We start from the raw sequence: 18,796 nt of genomic DNA on the forward strand, positions 1-18,796 counted from the left end.
CGGGACCTGGTTCCCTTTGGCCTTTTTCTCTGTTTCCTATAAACTGGAAGACAACCAAGTATTTGGGGACTGAGAAGAGAATGAAGAACAGAGTTCCCATGAGGGGCATGGGACTAGTGACCTTTGAGAGAACTCTACCAAGCACACAGACCACAGTGTGGCCAGCCGCTCCTAAGCTCAACCAAATGCTCTCCTCTTGATGCCAATGAGGCATCAAGTTCTGATGCCAGATGCTTCCTAATCTGCGGAAAAAGAATTTTAGGGCTTCACTTCTGCAGCTCCCCTGGTCAAAAGCGTCTTTGGAAATTCTAAGCAGAGAACAGGTAGGTCAACACAGAGGATCCTATAGTACGGGTTCATTTTCCGTGCCTGCTTTCAAATGTTTCCCTTTTTTCTTCTTTAAAAATTTATGAGAGAGATGGATTTCTTCTAGTTTTATTTAAATAAATGAAGCTTTGGGGTCCCTGAGTGGCTCAGTCGATTAAGCATCCGACTCTTGATTTTGGCTCAGATCATGATCTCAGGGTCCTGAGACCCAAGTTGGGCTCCATGCTGAGCATGGAGAGCCTGCTTAAGATTCTCTCCCTCTCTCTCTGTCCCTCCCTCACCATGTGCACATACATGCGTGCTCTCTCTAAAAAGATAATTAACTAATTAATTTAAAAAGGCATAAGAAAAGAAAGCGGACCCTATAAGCTTTTCCCCAAGTGGTTACAATGTCAATGCCACCAGGGAGAACCTGGTGTGTGTATAATCCATTCTCAAAAAATTCGCATTAAAAATACTGGATTATGAGTCCAGGGACCTGGATCCTAACACTGGCTCTGTCACTCAGTGGCCTTAGTCCTCAACTCCAACCTGCTTCCTGCCTCCCACCTCCCGACCATCCTTCCAGGCCCAGCAGCTACCTTGCCTCCAAAAACCTGCACCAAGTCTCCAGACAGAAGTACTCACACCCTCCCTTGTAAGCCTATTCCCTGACATGCAAACGTCTCTTCATTTACTCTTCCCACATTTACTGAGGTCCTACTATTTCCAATCACGCTGTGAGGCACCTGTTTCATAATGGGGACCGGAACAGCCTTTGCCTTCAGTATAGTGGGAAATTAGGAACTGTGATAAATGCTGTGAAGAAAAAGTATGAGCGTCAGGAGAGCCCAATATCTAAGGAATCTACTCTAGTTCAGCAGCAACCCGAAAAAGGGCATGGTCCTCTTTCAAAAGCTCAGAGCAAAGAAGATAAGAAGCCTGGTATACAAAAATGTGAGCAAGTAACAACAATCAAGCCTAGACGAGGGGACACGTCGGGCCATGTTAAGACTTATGACATGGAACTAGCGACTGCCTGCTTGTAGGCCTTCCCAACTATGCTAGAAATTTATCCAGATGACAGAAGCTTGGCCACCTGACTCAAGAGCGACTGGAATACCAGCACCCACTTCCCACATCTAGCTGACTGGGTGAGTCTCCCCTTCTAGCCACACTGAAGCAGGCTTTACTCAAAAACTAAGAGGAAAGGACTTTCCCATGTAGGTGATTTAGTCATTGCTACTCCTACCAAAGTGGTAAGCCCAAGGCTGGTACTCAGTAAGTACTTGGTGAATAAATGAATAAAGGTTTAATTTAAAATCTCACAGCATGCCGGGGAGCCTTGGGTGACTCAGACAGTTAAGCATCTGCCTTTGGCTCAGGTCAGGATCCCAGGGTCCTGAGACTGAGCCCCGCATCAGGCTCCCTGCTCAGCAGGAAGTCTTCTTCTCACTCTTTCCCCTGCTCCTCCATCACCACCCCCCTCCCCGTGCTCTCTTTCTCTCTCTCTCAAATAAAGAGATGAAAAACTCTAAAAAAAGAAATAAAAATAAAATCTCACAGCATGCAAAACTCTAGCTAAAAAATGCCTTTTGTCTGAATAACTAACAATCAGATAGCAATGTAAATACCTCCACAGAATCCATCAGACCTTGCAAGAGAAGTTTCTGGTGAGGAAACTCTCCATCCCCAACTGGAAAATATCCCAGTGTTTGGATTGCTCGTTCTTTCATCTAGAAAACCAGAGAATTTTTTTTTTTTTTAAACAAAGTACGTAACAGCTTTATCCCAAAACAGTGTTTCCAAAATGAGATGACAGGGAGGGCAGTCTGCCTAAAGCACTTAAGCATGCAAGTTTTTTTTTAAAGTATGCAATTTTACATAATTATGTGTATAAGACATTGGAGGTAGAAAGACATAAAACTGAGTTCATTAAGGGTCCATGGCTGCAAAAGAAGAAGCAAGCCTTTAACTAGGTTTATTATCCATCAAACTGTTTATAAACGTAGATTCTGGGCCCAGAGGACCTAAGATCAAATCACAGCTTAACTATGTTAGCAGCCTTTACAGGTATGTGACCTTGGGCAAGTTATTCCACTCTTCGTGATTCCATTTCCACATGGGAAAAAAGAGATGACAACTGTACCTATTTCACTAGACCTTCCAGAGAGTTCCATGAATTAACGTATATGAACCACTTAGCATAACCCTGGCACATTTTAAGTGCTCAACAATGGTTAGCGATCACTAATTAGTTAATAATAGCAAACAAAAACTACACTGTGATATTCTCAGGAAGTTTTAAACAGTACCTAGTTCAAGAATAAGATTATGTGTTTATTAAATTTGTAATAAACTGATTTATCTGCTCGTTAAATCATGTTATACTTCAACACTGAGGTACTCTGATCACAAATATATTTTAAAGTTTATGAAAATGTTTATCTGAAACTAAAAAATGATAAATGTTCTTCTCCTCAGATATTACTCACGCTGCTTCCTAACACCCAGACTTCTTAAAACCATTTTCGATGTCAGAGGTTAAGATTTAGATTTTATGGACTATGAGAAACAAACTGAGGGCCTCAGAGGGGAGGGGGGTGGGGGAATGGGATAGACTGGTGATGGGTAGTAAGGAGGGCACGTATTGCATGGTGCACTGGGTGTTATACGCAACTAATCAATCATCGAACTTTACATCAGAAACCAGGGATGTACTGTATGGTGACTAACATAATATAATAAAAAAAACATTAAAATAAAAAAAAAAGATTTAGATTTTAAAATTACAAAAGTGATAACAACTATTTAACACTTTATTATCCACTTCTGCATGACAGAATTACCTGATGCAGCTAGTTCTTTACCCAAATCCTAACAGTTACGGGCCAACTGGGACCAAATGATGCATGCACAGAAGTTGTACACAAATCACCCCTAAATCAAAACTAAATAGTCACCTAAACTTTATCATTCTTTTTATACATTAAATCCTTCCTCCAGCTTCACTGTCATATCTTCATTACAACTGCGTTTTTGCTCATTTACATATCTAATAGAAAGAATTTCAGAAGAAGCGGAAAAAAGGAGAGACTTGCCTTATTTGTTTCTTTACTGGAGGGTATTCTATTTAGTAAGCTTTCTACAAGATGCAATTTGGTGAAGCCAGATCCCTCACTGGGGATCGGGAGGGGACCATTTCTGCCAATTTCACCCAGGGCTGTGCAGGCAGCAATTGCCAGGAGAGGCGATGTACTGTCCAAAAATGAGCCTGGAAGCACATTGAGACAAAACTGAGAGGAATACACTATTGCTCTTGGGATCCAGGGCAAGAAGCAAGAGAATCGAGACTGTCTTAGAGACAGCAAAACAAAATCAAAGTCTACATTTTCTTCTAGTTGGTAATTTAACACTCATTCAGGAATAAAACAACATGGAAACAAGGCATACAGCACTGTCCTCTTGTAAATGTTTAAGGTTTTTCCCATAATGCAATCATCTCTGTCATACAGAAACACATAGAAGAAACATACGGAAAAACTAGAGTACTTTCATTGTTATTAAAAACACAGAAATTATCCACCATCAAGCAAGGTCTTGTGGAAAGACTTGTGCCTTCACAGTGCATGCTGTAAGAAGAAACTAAAATGCTGTGATAATCTGAACCGAACTCAGGCCAGCACGAGCACGTCAAGTACCTATCGTTTCTGTGGCGCTCTGAATGAGCTCCTCTTGTTCCGGCAGGAAATCGGCATCCGTCTCCAGGTCTTGCTGCTCTGCCATTCTCATTTTCTTTTTGGCCAAGTATCTTCCTACCGTGAATCCCAACGCAAGCAAGGATCCGTGCTGTATCTCCGGGCTCTGAGTTTAACCACACAATATCTCTGTCACTCTCTCACACGTGCAAGCATGCACTGAAATAACGGTATGTTTACGACAGTCATAGCTCCAATAAAACATAAGGCCAGAGAACAAAGTGATCATTCGAGGTTCTACCGAATGCTAGCGAACCTAGAGTTTCCGACACTCAAGAATTCTGAGGTCAGCTGAGTCTTGATTCACTTCAAGTAATTCCCTAACCCCACACCCACTACAAGTCTGGATGAAGGGACCCTCCTGCATCTTCCCCGTAGCACCCACACTTTCTTCTAGCTTGGAGCACTTACGTAACTACGCGACCATAATTTTCAAGCATAATTTCTCCCTACTGCCAACAAAATACAACAAGCAGATATGATTTCTAATTGCTAAAACCTCTAAACACAAAATAGAGGTTTGACTATTTGAAAGCACGTGTTTCCTGAGAGAACAGGCTTGATGACAGGTTATACTAGATGGGGGTTGAAAAAAGGAACTAAGTACTAGGGATCCTCGTGTATTCACTCCCCACTGTATTCCTAGCACCTAAAACAGTGCCGATCAGACACAAGGCACTCCCAATGGTTGAATGGACTGAACAAATCATGCATTATCGATCTCACCTATTCTTCACAATCATAAAAGTTCCTTTTAGAAATGAGAACCCAAGAACTAAAAACATAGCAGATGCTTTTGGAAAGCTCTCCCATCTCCCACAAAAAAGAACAAAGACAAAACAGGTAACATACATGATTGTCTTTTGTGGTCTTTATAAGCTGTTCTATCATTGACTTCAACTCATTCCCCGACACCGTAGATACCACCACAGAGTAGAACAACGCCGCCAGTTCACGCATCTCTTCTTTACTGCTATTCATCAGACTCTGAGCGGTGTAGAAAAACAAATATATACGTGATACACAATCATCTTCCTACTGACAACATCTGACATTCAAAACTGAAAGAATAAATGATACATTATATCGTTCGATCTATTGGTATCTGTGAGAAAATAACACAATAAGCTATGTCTAAATAAAACAAAAGCTGAATTATATACCAAAACCTTCTGTGCATTTTCATCAAAAATGTAAGACATAAAACAGACGGAATTAATGCACAGATGATCTAAAACAGAAGTCAATAAATGCTTTCTGTAAAGGGCCAACGAGGCTTTGTAAGCCACATGGTCTGTGCGGCAACAACTCCATTCTGCCACTGTTGGGCAAAGGCAGCCGCAATCGAGAAATGAAGGGGGGTATCTGTGTTCCAATAAAACTTTATGAACACCATCATTCTCACGTCAGAAAACACTATTCATCTTTTGATTTTTTTCAACCATTTAAAAATGTGAAAACCATTCTTAGCTGGCAGGCCAAACAAAAACAGGAGACAAGGCAGATATGGTACATGGACCAGAGTTCGAGGACCCCTCATCTACATGATCAAAAGTCAAAAACTGTGCAATCATTTTACAATCAGCAAATATTCACAAGGAATAAAAAATCCTTTTTAAACCCGAAGCAATTTCATGAGGCTGGATTTTCCAGAAAAGCACAAAACTCACACCTCTTGGTCTATTACATTCGTGCTTTCACACTAAGAGATAATCTGCACATTTTACCATAATTCAAGCTCCAACTTCCAAAAAGAACTGTATTATACAGCCCAAGAGGTATGGGACACTGTATAAGCCATACCTGTACTAAAGAGAATTTTTTATTGTTTACATGAAATTCATATTTAACTGAGAAGCTTGTTTTTTTATTCGCTAAACCTGGCAATGCTTTTGGTGTGACCATGAGACAGGAATGCTGTCCTACATGGCTCGTGGGAGTGTAAACTGGTACCGGAGGATGTGGACTCTCCATCAGAACTGAGAAAGTCTATGTCCTCAATTCCACTTCTGGGGAATCCATCTAAAAAACAGATTTCCTTATATTCAAAGTGATGGACTGTTCATTGCTACAGAGTGGAAGCAACCTCAGTGACCATCCGTGAGGTTCTAGAATAAATCATGGCACATTCATACGAAGGGAAAAATGAAGCTGTTATAGAGGACATCCTATAGTTCTACAGAATACCTCCACATTCTAGGGTACACAACAGTGTGAGAAGTTAAAGAACAACTTCATAATAAAATTATACTATATGTTAACTAACTAGAATTTGAATAAACACTTGCAACAACAATAAAACCGTGAAAACTATGTACCTTTTGTGTAAAAGAAGGAATTATTTTTATTTGTGCGTATATACATAAATAAACTCTAGAAAGTACACCATATAGAAATAAGTGATGACATACATATGTTTGTCAGGTGAGTGAAGAAGGGGCAGGAAGTTGGGAGATTTGGGTAGGTGGGAGACAGAGAAAGGAGACAGTTTACACATTTTTTATTTAAGCTATACACATCTATTTTTTTAACTTCTAAAACAGAAAATATATAGATATTTTTTCTACTTATATGATTCTCAATTCTTCTCTCATTCTCACCTAGATGGATCATTGAGATACACTGACCTACACGCTTCCCACAAAGTGCTTGATAAAAGAGTTTTCAAAACAACCCAAAGGCAAGAAAGGTCTAGGAACACTAGTAGGAAGATGAAATTATAAGACTAAAGTATAAAATAGACAGAATCAAAGAGAAATACACATGCATAGGATGTACCTTTATCCATTCAGTTTTGTCTACAAATTTGGTAGCCAGTTTTTCTGGATACACGGAGACAGCTTCCAACAGACAGTACATGACTGGCAAACCTAAATAAGAAAGAATTCAGAACCATTTTAGCTTCAAGAAAAGTGGTAAACACACAGGACTCACAAAATTCCTTTCAAGTACAAGGCTACTGCTTTAGGAGGCATTCCCCAGTTGTACAAAATAAAAATCAACTTAAATACAGTATGTGATCCAAAATAGCAAATTTATAGGCTAAGTATCTATAAAAAGATGCCCTGCTCTTTACACCCACTTCCAAAGTAAAAACATTCTCTTTCCGAGAAGCGTAATAGTGTATATCAAGGATGAATCAAGTAAGTTTAGAAAAGAAACAAAGACTAATGTTCAGTTACAGTAGTGAAGGGAGAAAATAATTTTGCTACAAATTCTCAGCTGAGTTTAAGATTAGATTTTTGCACAAGTGCTTTAACATCTGTACTCCGCAGCACGACCTCCTACCTCCAACACCTGCCAGCAGCTGCTGAAGCAGGCCGATGTAGATCTGAACAGGGTTGGTTTCTCCACTCTTGGAAGAAGAGGAGGAGGATGTCGCCTGGCTGCCTGACATCAAGGTCCGTATGTAGCGCCCGATGGCTGGGGCGTGGTCCTGCATATCAGCCAAACTCTGGGACGTGGGCACCACTCCCGCACTGTGCGCTAGGCACATGCGCAAGTACAGGACTATCTAAAAGCAGGAGGAAGAAGAACGCCAGACAAGCTCCTCAAGAAATCAGAGTACCCCAAGAGGGTACTCTTCAAAATGACACTTTCCCATTTTCATTCCCCCACCCTCCTTCAGAAAGCTATTCAACAATCCTCAGGAAAGCTGGAAAACATGACTCAGTATGTTCACTGAAATTATCATAATGGAGCACAATTTACATAACAAGCTTTTATAAATCCAGAGTGTTTTTAGTAGAGTTTAATGCAGTTAAAATGCAAACTTGACTTTTAAAGTCTAAACAATTACAGAGGTGCCTGGTGGTTCAGCCAGTTAAGCCTCCAACTCGTAATTTCGGCTCAGGTCGGGATTTCATGGATCGTAAGACTGAGCCCCGCAACTGGCTCCACGCTCATCGGGGAGTCTGCTGGAGATTCTCGCCCTCTGCGCCTCCCCCACTCTCACACTCATGTGTGTGCTCTCGCACTCTCTCTCTCTAATAATCTTTTTTAAAAATTAAAAGATAAAGTCCAAACAATTATAATAAAAATTGTTATTTTTTTTTAAAAGGGGGGAGTGAAGAGGAAGGGAAAGTGAGCAGAAACCTGGGGCAAATCATCCATTCCTGTGGAACTCCAGTTGTATTTAATCTCCACCAACGTAAGAATTTGAGAAAATGGGTTCAAATCATAAGAGTACAGACAACACCATAAAAACCTCTGATATAAGCTGGCTACCAAGGAGTCCTCCTGAAGCTCTTTCCTTGACAGCTAAAAACCGCAGCAGTTCCACTGTGAGTATTCTTACTCACTCTGAACAAGATTACCTCTTGTCATTTAATTAGCGCAAGTCAATCACCTAAACAACAGATAATCCAAACAGCCTCAACACAGCGTTGGCTTTAAAATTCAAATCTAATTTGCTGTAAAATCACAATAGTAGTCAATGCAGAGCACCCAATTCTTCCGCAAAGAGAATCTCACTGAGATATATTTACAGACTCCATTACAAATTAAAATAACACCAATTACCCAACACTGTTTTTCTAATAAACAATCTGGTGAAGGACAATGACATCACAATATGGGTTTATCTAAAACACAAAAAAATTCAGACATCTCTTTGGGTGTGACACCTTTTAGAATGTTCAGAGACAGCAAAATGGAAATAGGTCCAAGTCCTACCTCTCCAAAGGCTGCTGGGTTAAATGGAAGGACAGTGGTCCCAGTCATGTACTTAGCTGGAGTTTTCATTCGATGGGAAGCCTAATAAAAATAAGCCAAAAACAAACACAATTACTGAAACATGGAGCACGTGTGCCCTTCCTCAAGTCAAAAATAACTGTACTTCCAACTACATTATTGTCTGCTACTGTTTTTTTCTAATCAAAGCATTTTTCCATCTATCATGCTGATTGCACATGTCCCTCAAACCCTAAATGACAGGTGTGGTGTCTTTTCTTCTTCCTGTTTTTACCGGCTTATTTAAAAAGAATAAACCTGCTCAGGGCACCTGGTTGGCTCAGTCAGTTGAGCATCGGACTCTTGGTTTCGGCCCACGTCATGATCTCTGGATCGTGACATACTGAGCCATGCATCGGGCTCTGTGCTCAGCGGGGAGTCTGCTTAAGATTCTCTCCGTCTCCCCTTTACCCCTTGCGGGTGTATGCATGCACTCTTTCTCTCAAATAAATTAATTAATTAAAAAAAGAAGAAGAAGAAGAAGAAACAACCTACTCTAGGCATCTACAAACACCGTCACCACAGGCCTCTGCAGGCCAGTTATTTTCATTACTAATGGAGGCAGGAGGAAAAGATGAGTACAAAAGCATCTTCTGACCACAAATATGACTGTGCCTCAGAGAAAAAAATCATGGCTACTTAGTCCTGACCTCCAACTCCCTTAAGATGTCTATCTAAATAAATAGCCAGGACCACCAGCATACTCAAACACTGACGTGAAAAGTGGCACAGGATCAGGACTGGGGGTCAGGACAGCCAATACTCTGTCCGATCCACCAGCAGAGAGAACTGCGCACACACAGGAGACTTGCAAAAGCAGATGTGATGTTCTCTTATGATCACAATGGAAAAAATCTGAACTGTTCCCTGAAGCATTCTTAAATTAACAGTTTCTAAATAATATCCTTAAAAATAAAAAATGTTTTAAAAAAGGATTTTTTTAAGCATATTTTTAAGCATGTCATACCAAAGAGAAAATTTTTAAACCCAGCCAAAATGCTGAAGAACATTAAAGGAATTTAAGTCATTCAGACAGGGCCAAAACAGATCGATTTCAAGAATTACATTTTTCTCTTTTGCATTTTCTTCCTCATCGTAAATATTAACATTGTTAGAAACCTTACTACTATTCAACATTTAGTGCTAACATTTTAAATGTGTCACTTAAAAAAATACATGTTTATTTTCATGATTCACTTTAAGACCAAACTAACTATCTGAAGTGAAATGCCATACCTTTTCTTGGATATAATACACCATTTCCGGGAAAGAAGGCATCTGCTTAGAAGCACTTTCTTTTCTGTTTCTACCAGGAAGACACCTTAATACTCGCTGTGCTTCTCCATGAACTTCTTCCCGTCTTACAGAAACACAAATAAGAATAAAAAATAAATGGCAATAACGGCAGAATGATCATTTGATGATTACGAACATTTTATTTGACAACTGGGGATCTGAGAAAATGTCTTAAATATATTCTTGTCTATCTAAGCAAAGAGTCATAAAATACATTGTAAGAAACTACTTCTTTTTGGAAATTTCTTGAGATTTGAAGGGTTACTTGGCTTGCATCTTTAAAGCTTACCCACAGAAAACAAACAAGATAGGGTGTAACTACAGGTCTCTATCATATCAAGGGCTGTATTTTTAACTCTTTAATGAATTGCTTCTAAATTCCATAAAGCAACACTGAAAATATAAATTTTAGTAATTTTCAAATAATTTAAAATGAACCCAAATTCAAATTAACACCTTTTGAAACTTACGGATCTCCTGCAGCTAGTAAGAGCAAATATCTGGAAGGTATATGATCTGAGGGAAACACCGTGCTAGCAAATTTCACAGCCACCTGTCGAACTTGAACTTCAGGCTATTTGACACATAAATACATGCACACACAAACACATACAGATTTTAAAGAAAAAGAAGAAGAAGAATCCAATTACCAACAGCTCATTCCAGTCAAGATAAGTCATCTTATTGTAAACAATCAAAAATGAAGTGATTTTAATAAGTATGTCTAAGTAAATAAAATTAAGACAAATCATTTGTTGAAAATCTTTAATCAAGTTGTTTAAAAGTCTTTTTGACAGAAGCATCGCTTAAAAAGTACTTTTAAGAGCTAAAAGGACCCTCTAAGCAAAGCAGGAAGGCCCACCAAGACCACAGCCAGAGAATGTCCCTGTACACGCTCATCTTCCACCCAAGTTTGGTACCACAGTCACTGGGAACAGTTTCTGGCCATCATCTCTGCTTCCCCAACTCTCAAACTGTCAGTCACATGAATGAAATTCAGATATTTAGCAGGGAACACAAACAGAGGTTACTTGGAATCTCCGTATATTTGAAGCAAAATGTCTCCAAGTTTTTCAGATTAGCTCTAGTTAAAATTGACTCCAAAGGAGTTTCAACTACATGACTACATTCAATTCATCTAAACAGAATAATAAACTAATCTACTAATACAAAGTCCAACAGAGAAGCAGCTGAAGAACCTTTATTCTGAAAAGACTTATTCTCATGTACCTTCCTCCCCCCCCCACCCCCCGCCCCAAGGTCATTCTTCTAGTCACAAACCTAACACAGTGAGATGAGAGTGATGTTAAGAAATAGATACTGTCCTATCCATTCAGGTATTCTTGCTCTTTAAGCATTCCTTGGGCTACAATAAAGAGCAATGATATGAAAGACTAGTTCATATGATTTAGCCTAGAGTCTGGTTGCTTTACATGTAGTCTGAGAAAAGAATATAAATCAGCTTTGGTTTAGTAATATTGTTCCATGATTTGATCTGCATATGTATAACCAGCATCTACGTGCATTATACAAGCATCATACATCCTTGTACGATTACCTAGGGAAAGATTTAAGTATTCTATTCTAATGAGCTTCCAAATAAGCCCACACCTCTTTGTCCACCATATGGGACTATGAACCATGTACACTGGACTCTGGATGACTATGAACCATGTACAAAAGCATCTGACAGTGGAACTCGATATATAATAATGTTCCTGAGTGTACATAATAATCCTGTCATATTTCAATAGAAACCAGATACCTTTTTGAACCCGTAGTAATTCCCTTGATATCAATGTATTAAATATGCCAGCCAAATTTCAGTAAGACAATATATATTTATCATACCAATATTTTTTGACATCATTCCCTCTTCTAATCTCCCTCTTTCTACTCCTAGAAATGGAGCACAAAGAACTGAATAAAATAAATCCATATTATTTTATATTGTATATTATATATTACATACACATGTGTATATAGACACTCAAAAATTTCTACAAACTCCCCTGACAGCCGAATAAAGAGGTCTAGAAGGAAGAAGACGATGCATGATGGTACTGGCTCACTTCCTACAGACTGGATTTTAAGGTATAAAACTTTTCTTTCTTTCCTTCTGCTCCTCCCCCAGGGTTGGCTATAGAACTCAACCCCAAAGGACTGTAGTGTTCAGCTACCAAGTAAGACAAAAAACTTTCAACTTGGAGGACACGACATCAAGAACAGTTTCCCAACATGAAAGGCTTTAAACACAAAACCTCTGAGAATACCACCACTCCTTCTCCCCTAAAATCAGATGCCCATCATGAAGAATTAAAAATCAATCATAAATCACTGTGCCGGGCCGCTTGGATAGCTCAGTCGGTTAAGTGTCTGCCTTTGGCTCAGGTCATGATCCCAGGACCCTGGGATCGAGCCCCTGTGTGAGGCTCCCTGCTCAGTGGGGAGCCTGCTTCTCCCTCTCCCTCTGCCCCTCCCTCCGCTCGTGCTCTCTCTTGCAAATGAATAAAATCTTTAAAAATAAATGACTAAATCTCAGTCCAGGTGACAACAAATATTCTCTTGATTGTCAAGATAGTTAAGGAAAAAAGCAATTCAAATTCTGTTCTTAAAAATGTACAGTTTATGTATCACCAACCATCGCAGTTCACACAGTCGGACCTACCTTTATTAAGTAGGAAGCCACAAGTGCCTCCATGAGAGTTCGCTGTGCTCCTTCCAAAGTACTATAAGCTCCAACCATCATAGATAATGCTTCTTGAATAGCAAGCCGAGTCTCAGGCTCTTCCTATAAATATGATAATAATAGTGTTTCCCTCTCTGTCGGATTTCCACATGAAAAACATAAACTTGCCGGGTGTTTCCCTACCTTACATAGGGCTTCAAAAAGCTGCTGCACGAGGGCTATATCCTTAGTGAATAAATGGGGCATTCGACTGTAAGAGAATATAAGACCATTATTACAATCATAAATTTCCATATGGTTAGAAGAAAATGTAACTAAACACAAATTTTCTTGAATTGCATTTTCATCTCTAAATATAATGTCAACATTACCTCCCCAAAGAGCCAAATATTTTTAAAGTAAATATTTAATTCTTCAACTGTCTGATATAAGTAACCCATGATTCAAACACATACTATCCAGATACTGCCTTTACAAGATTCCATGCATTCAGTTAACATTTCTGATTTTCACGTAAGAAAAATAGACAATTGAGACCAAACTGCTATTTAAACTAAAAGTTATCATGTAAGTGCTGTATCAGGTGACCTAGGGTGGCTTTTTTCTGAGCCCCAAAGATCCTTTCCCTGCACAGGCAGAAGAGCAAGCCCTAGTCTACACAGGCCAGTGCAGGACCTGCGCCGTGGCTGGCAGCACCACACAGTGCCACAGTCTCCCTGCTCTGAAATATAGGGAAGGAAGAGGAAACCAGGAGGAAGTGGAAGGAGGAAATCATACTATAAGCAGAAGGAAAAAATCCACCTCTGGAAAAGGGTCATCCAGAATCATAATATAGCACTATCAGAAAAGAGACTCAAGAGCTAAGCCTTGATGATTGTGATTATAAAGACTAGCGGTAAGCAGCAATAAGAACACTTAAGGTCAATCAAATGTCTCCAGGATGCAAGAAAAAGTAACCCATTAAGACACAATCCAGTTCAAAAATCTCATTTCAAGACTACCATTTAATATGGAAACATATCTATCTTCAAATGGAATGTCTCACATCATTTTCTTTCTACAAGGAAAACATTCCTAAACAACCATGGCCATTAAATACATTTCCTTTCAAAATCACAACCAATTTATTCTCCATCCATTATTAAATGCCACATAATTTTTCTTAGTTTACCAACAGGGTATCTCTCACTGAAGAAGAGTTTACTCACCTGGAGAGTTTTCCAACAGCTGAATATGCCATTGACAGTAGCTTAGGGTCCTTGAAATTAAGAAAAAAAAAAAAAAAAAGAACAAAAAACAGACAAAACAAAAAATACAGTAAACGGCAAAACCTTTTTGCTGCAATTACATGCATTATTTTACTCCTTGTTAAACCTGGTCTCACCCTGCCTAACTACATGATATTAGCATCTGAACAAAAAAAACAAAACAAAACAAAAAAAGTCCAAACCCAGAATCATCACACTACTAAAAAAGGAAAAACAAAACAAAACTTTGCATCCCCAACTCACTCCAAAGGTCATATATGAAAGGGTTCTCTTAGCTGGTGCTAAGTTCAGGATATTTTTCAACACTATGTAACCTGTAAATACCAAAATTCATCTTCAACACACTGTGAAAACAGCTTAACTTATCAGAAAATTCACCAATGGTCGCATAGACTAGGACCCGCCATCTCTCCTGCCAAAACTGCGGTAAACTGGGGAATAACTACCTAAAAATCTGCACGATAATAAACAGCTTCCCCTCATATCTTCCATTGTAAAAAATGAAAGGGATTACAGTCATCAAGTGGATGAGGTTCCCTCCTCAAACAGACAGAATTTTACATTGTTTTATGAAAACCAACAGTCTGATTACTCAACAAAGCAACACCTCCGTGAGTTGAAGTTTATACAATTAGCATAGGACTCACTCCTCCACACCTCAATGGATTCTCCACACTTACGGATTCATCTGTTGGGAAGTCACGCAGGTACCTCCAGGAGGTACAGAGATTAAGGCCCGATGGTTTCTCTGGCCTCTCGAATTTATTTTTGCATATACAGATTCTCCCTAAAAGCCCAAAAGCATTTTCAGTTCTACCAACCATCCCAAGCATCTGACTATCTAGGCCATAAAACTACTCTGAAAGGTTCCCTAGGCCTCAAAAACCACGCGAGCACTATTCGACAAAAGATAGGAGAGCCAGGCCTACCGCTGCTCCCAAACACGAGTGTAGAGGAATGAACAGCTTTCCACTAATAATATCATCTACTGAAGCGCATTCGGTGTGCTGAATAATTTTTGTGTATAATCTCATTTAATCTTCACAATAATCCAACGAATGGGGTATTATTTTCATTTTTCTAATAAAGAACAGAGCTCCGAAGACTTTAAGCAACTCCTCGAGGAACAAAACTAGGATTCAAACTCAATTCTAACTCCAAATGGCCGAGTGTTAGTTACTATGCTACTGCAAACATGCATTCACGTTTCGTTACCACTTAGGAACGTGCTGACTAGAGTTCTTGATATCACTTTCTTTAGCAAATTCACCTAAACTAATGAAGATGGTAAGAGTGACACAGCAAGGACAAACAGGATTCAAAAACCTGCATTCCAAAGAATCCTCATCCCACTTAGCTTAAGGAATCAAAAACTTACTGAATGCATGTTTTTATAGAATTTTGAATTGGTAAAAACTTAGTCCTTAAGAATTAACACTATTTCTAAATATAGGCAAATCCAAATAAACATCCATATGGAAACAAATCATAAAATAAAATGTAATTCTTTCCATTCCATTTTTGCACAGGGCCTAAAAGCAGAATAAAATGCAATTGCTTTAAAAGATGTTATTTAAAGAAGGAATAAGACCCCTCAAAATTCGTACTGTATTTTTAAACACTTAATTCCAAAAACAAAAAAGCAAAAGATGGCAGTAATTTCTGAAATTCACACCACTTCAAGTAAAAATTTTAAGAAATGATGGAACAATAGCAAACTGTAACTAACTAAACGAACATGTAGACCAGAAAGGTTGGTAACAGAAAATACCTTATAAAATGTTAACAGTATTTAAAAAACAAGGCACTTACTTCTTTATATTCATTGATTAGCTTGGTGAGGCCATTCAAAAGCATTGGACCTAATGGCTTAATCTTGATTTCTGGACAACTTTAAAAAAATAGCACACATACACAAAGCAAGATAAGAATCTCATTATTAGCGTATCTTTTCAGATGATGACTTAAAATAGAGACACAACTGAAATAATCTCTTAAAACTTAAATTTTTTTTAAGATGAGCAAACATGGTTACTCTCTGGGTAAGAAAGAAATACTTGAATCATTTGATCACTCCAACAGCTTGAAATTTTACAGTCAAATAGTTCAAAAAACTTACGTTATACAAATGTGATGCACAAACTGCAGCGATAATGTTCTCAATTTTGAATTTGTATTTGTACCAAAAAGTCCGTCATACACCACCTATGAGAAAGGGACAATGTCCAGAATGCCAATTAATAACAGCAATTTGCTATTAGTCAGGGTTCAACAGCAGATCTTGTGCACTACCCTTCGTTATTCAAAATTACTGCACCTCTTTTCAATACAGATAATCGTTTTAGCTGACCAGCTAAGGAAGCCCGTCACTAACTCCAATCAGTAGTCTGTGGAAGAGCAAACACACGGTTGATCTTGACAGCCTACAAAACTTGTGGATTTACCACCAGAAAGCAACAGAGTTCACAGTGGGCCCTCAGCCTGCCACTCCGTATCACACAGGGGACGTGAGCAGAAAAAGCCACTCTCGTTCCTTAATTACATGTAGTCAGTCATTCTGAACAAATTATAATAAAAGCTTCACGGAAAATGTCAAGATTAAAGCATTCTACAAGTGCAGGCAGGATACAGGTGCTCCATATATTGTGTAGTCATGCCTAGGTGGCCAAAGATTACACAGGTGAGGCCTATAGCGCATCCAGAAGATTCAGCTACTAGACAGCAATGTCAAAGAAATCTAAATTCCTCAAATTCCCACTCTCTATGGGACAGACAGTCTTACACTTAAAAAAAAAAACTTCTCACATTGGTTTCTAAAACTACGAGCAGTATTCTGGCCTTACTTAACAAAGGCATGTGACTGAACAGCACTGAGCCTCTGCTGGGTAACCAACACTAAGCCAGGGACCGCGAGCTACAAAGAGACAAGCATTGCTCCCAAGGCACTCGATCTGCTTGAGGGATCAAAATGTACATACATTAAAAATGATACAGGACAATATATTATCACATGCTACCTTATTCGGAAAAGACTTCTAGAAAATTCATCTGATAATGCTATAATATACAAAATAATATGGTAAGATAAAAGAAACAAAAGAATTAATCAGAATACTAACGTTTTATCGGAAAAAATAAAATTCAAGGTGCACATATTATATGCAAAGAATTATGCTGAGTGCTTTCTTATGTTCAAGATCAAGGTGAGGTAATAGGTGCCTAGCTAAAGCCATTGGTCATCAGGAAAGAAGAGGCTCATCTGAATGATACCCTGAAGGATGTCTATGATTGACAGGTGGGGAAGAGACAGGGTCAGGCCAATTATGTAGGAGAACAGTAATGCAATCATTAAAAACAGGAACAGAACGAAGAATGTGTGTGAGGGACAATGAGTTTGTCTTTGAATACACCAAGTTTTACCCAGATTTATTCTGAAAACATATAAATAACTACAAATAAAGTACACACCTACAGGATGTCTATGAATATTTTGTCACAAAATTCTAGCTGCTTATTATGTAATGTACTGTTACTACAACCGAATTTTCTGAACCAAAATTGTCAAGACACTATCTGGGAAACAGTGCTTGCAAACACCTATTATAAAACACCAATCATGAAAAAGAAATGAAAGAAGTTCTGTGATAATTTTACGTTTATGGAGACACAGAATACTTTAAAGTTGTCAAATATTAGAGTACCAGATACGGGGAATAAAAGTTTTATCATCGAGGAGAAGGACATAGCTACTTCAACAAAATAAGCCTTAAGAGGGAGAGATGCTAAGACAGAAGTTGAGGTCCACCACACAGTGAGCACCACAGGGAGTGTTCTTACTTTCAGACTGAAAAGGCAGAGTGGCCGGAAGTGGGAGCATTTCAGACGGGAGGTGGCAGACCAGAGTGAATCCTGAAACGTTGAGTAGAGTTCCCAGGCTAAAGAGGGAAAGGGAAGGGGGCTCTGCCAGGCAAAGGGAGCATTGTGAGTGGAGACACAGAGCCATGAAAACAGTGTCTTTAAAGAGCAATGATCTTTTGTTGGAGCATAAGGTACAGGGTTAGGGGGTGGGGAGACAGGAGACCAGAAGAGAAGTAACTGCTAACTTGTCAGCAGTTACTAGTAACCTGATAACTGAATGAGTACTAGCCACTGTGCTCTCAACTTTCTATGATCTCATTCAGTCTTTACAACATTGCTACAAGGCAGCTGCTATTATTACACCCATTTTACAGATCAGAAAAAGAATTTTTTAAGAAAAACAGAAAAAACCCTGAGGCTTACCTAGGACCTACAGCAAATAACTAATGACAAAATTTTACTCAAATCTATCTGCTCCCTGAGCTGTCACCACTTGGATAAAAGGTAGGAGCTTCTGCAGAGGGACTCATGTCCCACACCAACAGAGTACAATGATTTCCAACTACAACAAAAACTCCAGTGGCAACAGAGAACATAGACAGTCTTTCAGACAAGAGGAAGGGCAACAAGATAGATTACTGTGATGACCAGAACAAAAAGGGACAGTTCCAATTAACATCAGCATTAGGTGGAGGGAGATGAAGACATTAAGGAGGCAGAATCAAGAGAATCTGGCCACTGCCATCACGTAGGGGTTCAGTTAAGGATGACGCTTGATAACTGAATGTTTCCACTTAACCCACCACCAGAAACTTGGTTGCCTAAGAAAAACATTTTTGAAGAAAAGCCACCCAAAAGCACTAGAGTTTGAAAGGACAGTCACCATACAT

The 18,796-nt window shown here is 39.0% G+C and overlaps 1 protein-coding gene across 2 annotated transcripts in view; it reads right to left on the minus strand.

The window, feature by feature from the left end:
- ECPAS (Ecm29 proteasome adaptor and scaffold) overlaps positions 1-18,796 on the minus strand; it is a 100,448-nt gene that overhangs the window by 33,799 nt on the left and 47,853 nt on the right. For both annotated transcript variants that reach the window (XM_034664257.1, XM_034664258.1), the window contains 14 exons: positions 16,168-16,253; positions 15,861-15,939; positions 13,989-14,038; positions 12,964-13,030; positions 12,760-12,882; positions 10,562-10,665; positions 10,032-10,155; positions 8,739-8,819; positions 7,353-7,578; positions 6,843-6,934; positions 4,917-5,051; positions 4,008-4,170; positions 3,408-3,580; positions 1,941-2,042 (listed from right to left, as the gene is read on the minus strand). In XM_034664257.1, the coding sequence (XP_034520148.1) occupies positions 1,941-2,042; positions 3,408-3,580; positions 4,008-4,170; positions 4,917-5,051; positions 6,843-6,934; positions 7,353-7,578; positions 8,739-8,819; positions 10,032-10,155; positions 10,562-10,665; positions 12,760-12,882; positions 12,964-13,030; positions 13,989-14,038; positions 15,861-15,939; positions 16,168-16,253 (1,605 nt within the window). The remainder of the gene's footprint in view (positions 1-1,940; positions 2,043-3,407; positions 3,581-4,007; positions 4,171-4,916; positions 5,052-6,842; positions 6,935-7,352; positions 7,579-8,738; positions 8,820-10,031; positions 10,156-10,561; positions 10,666-12,759; positions 12,883-12,963; positions 13,031-13,988; positions 14,039-15,860; positions 15,940-16,167; positions 16,254-18,796) is intronic.

This window comes from Ailuropoda melanoleuca, chromosome 7 (genome assembly GCF_002007445.2).
Source record: "Ailuropoda melanoleuca isolate Jingjing chromosome 7, ASM200744v2, whole genome shotgun sequence".
Taxonomy (NCBI): Eukaryota; Metazoa; Chordata; class Mammalia; order Carnivora; family Ursidae; genus Ailuropoda; species Ailuropoda melanoleuca.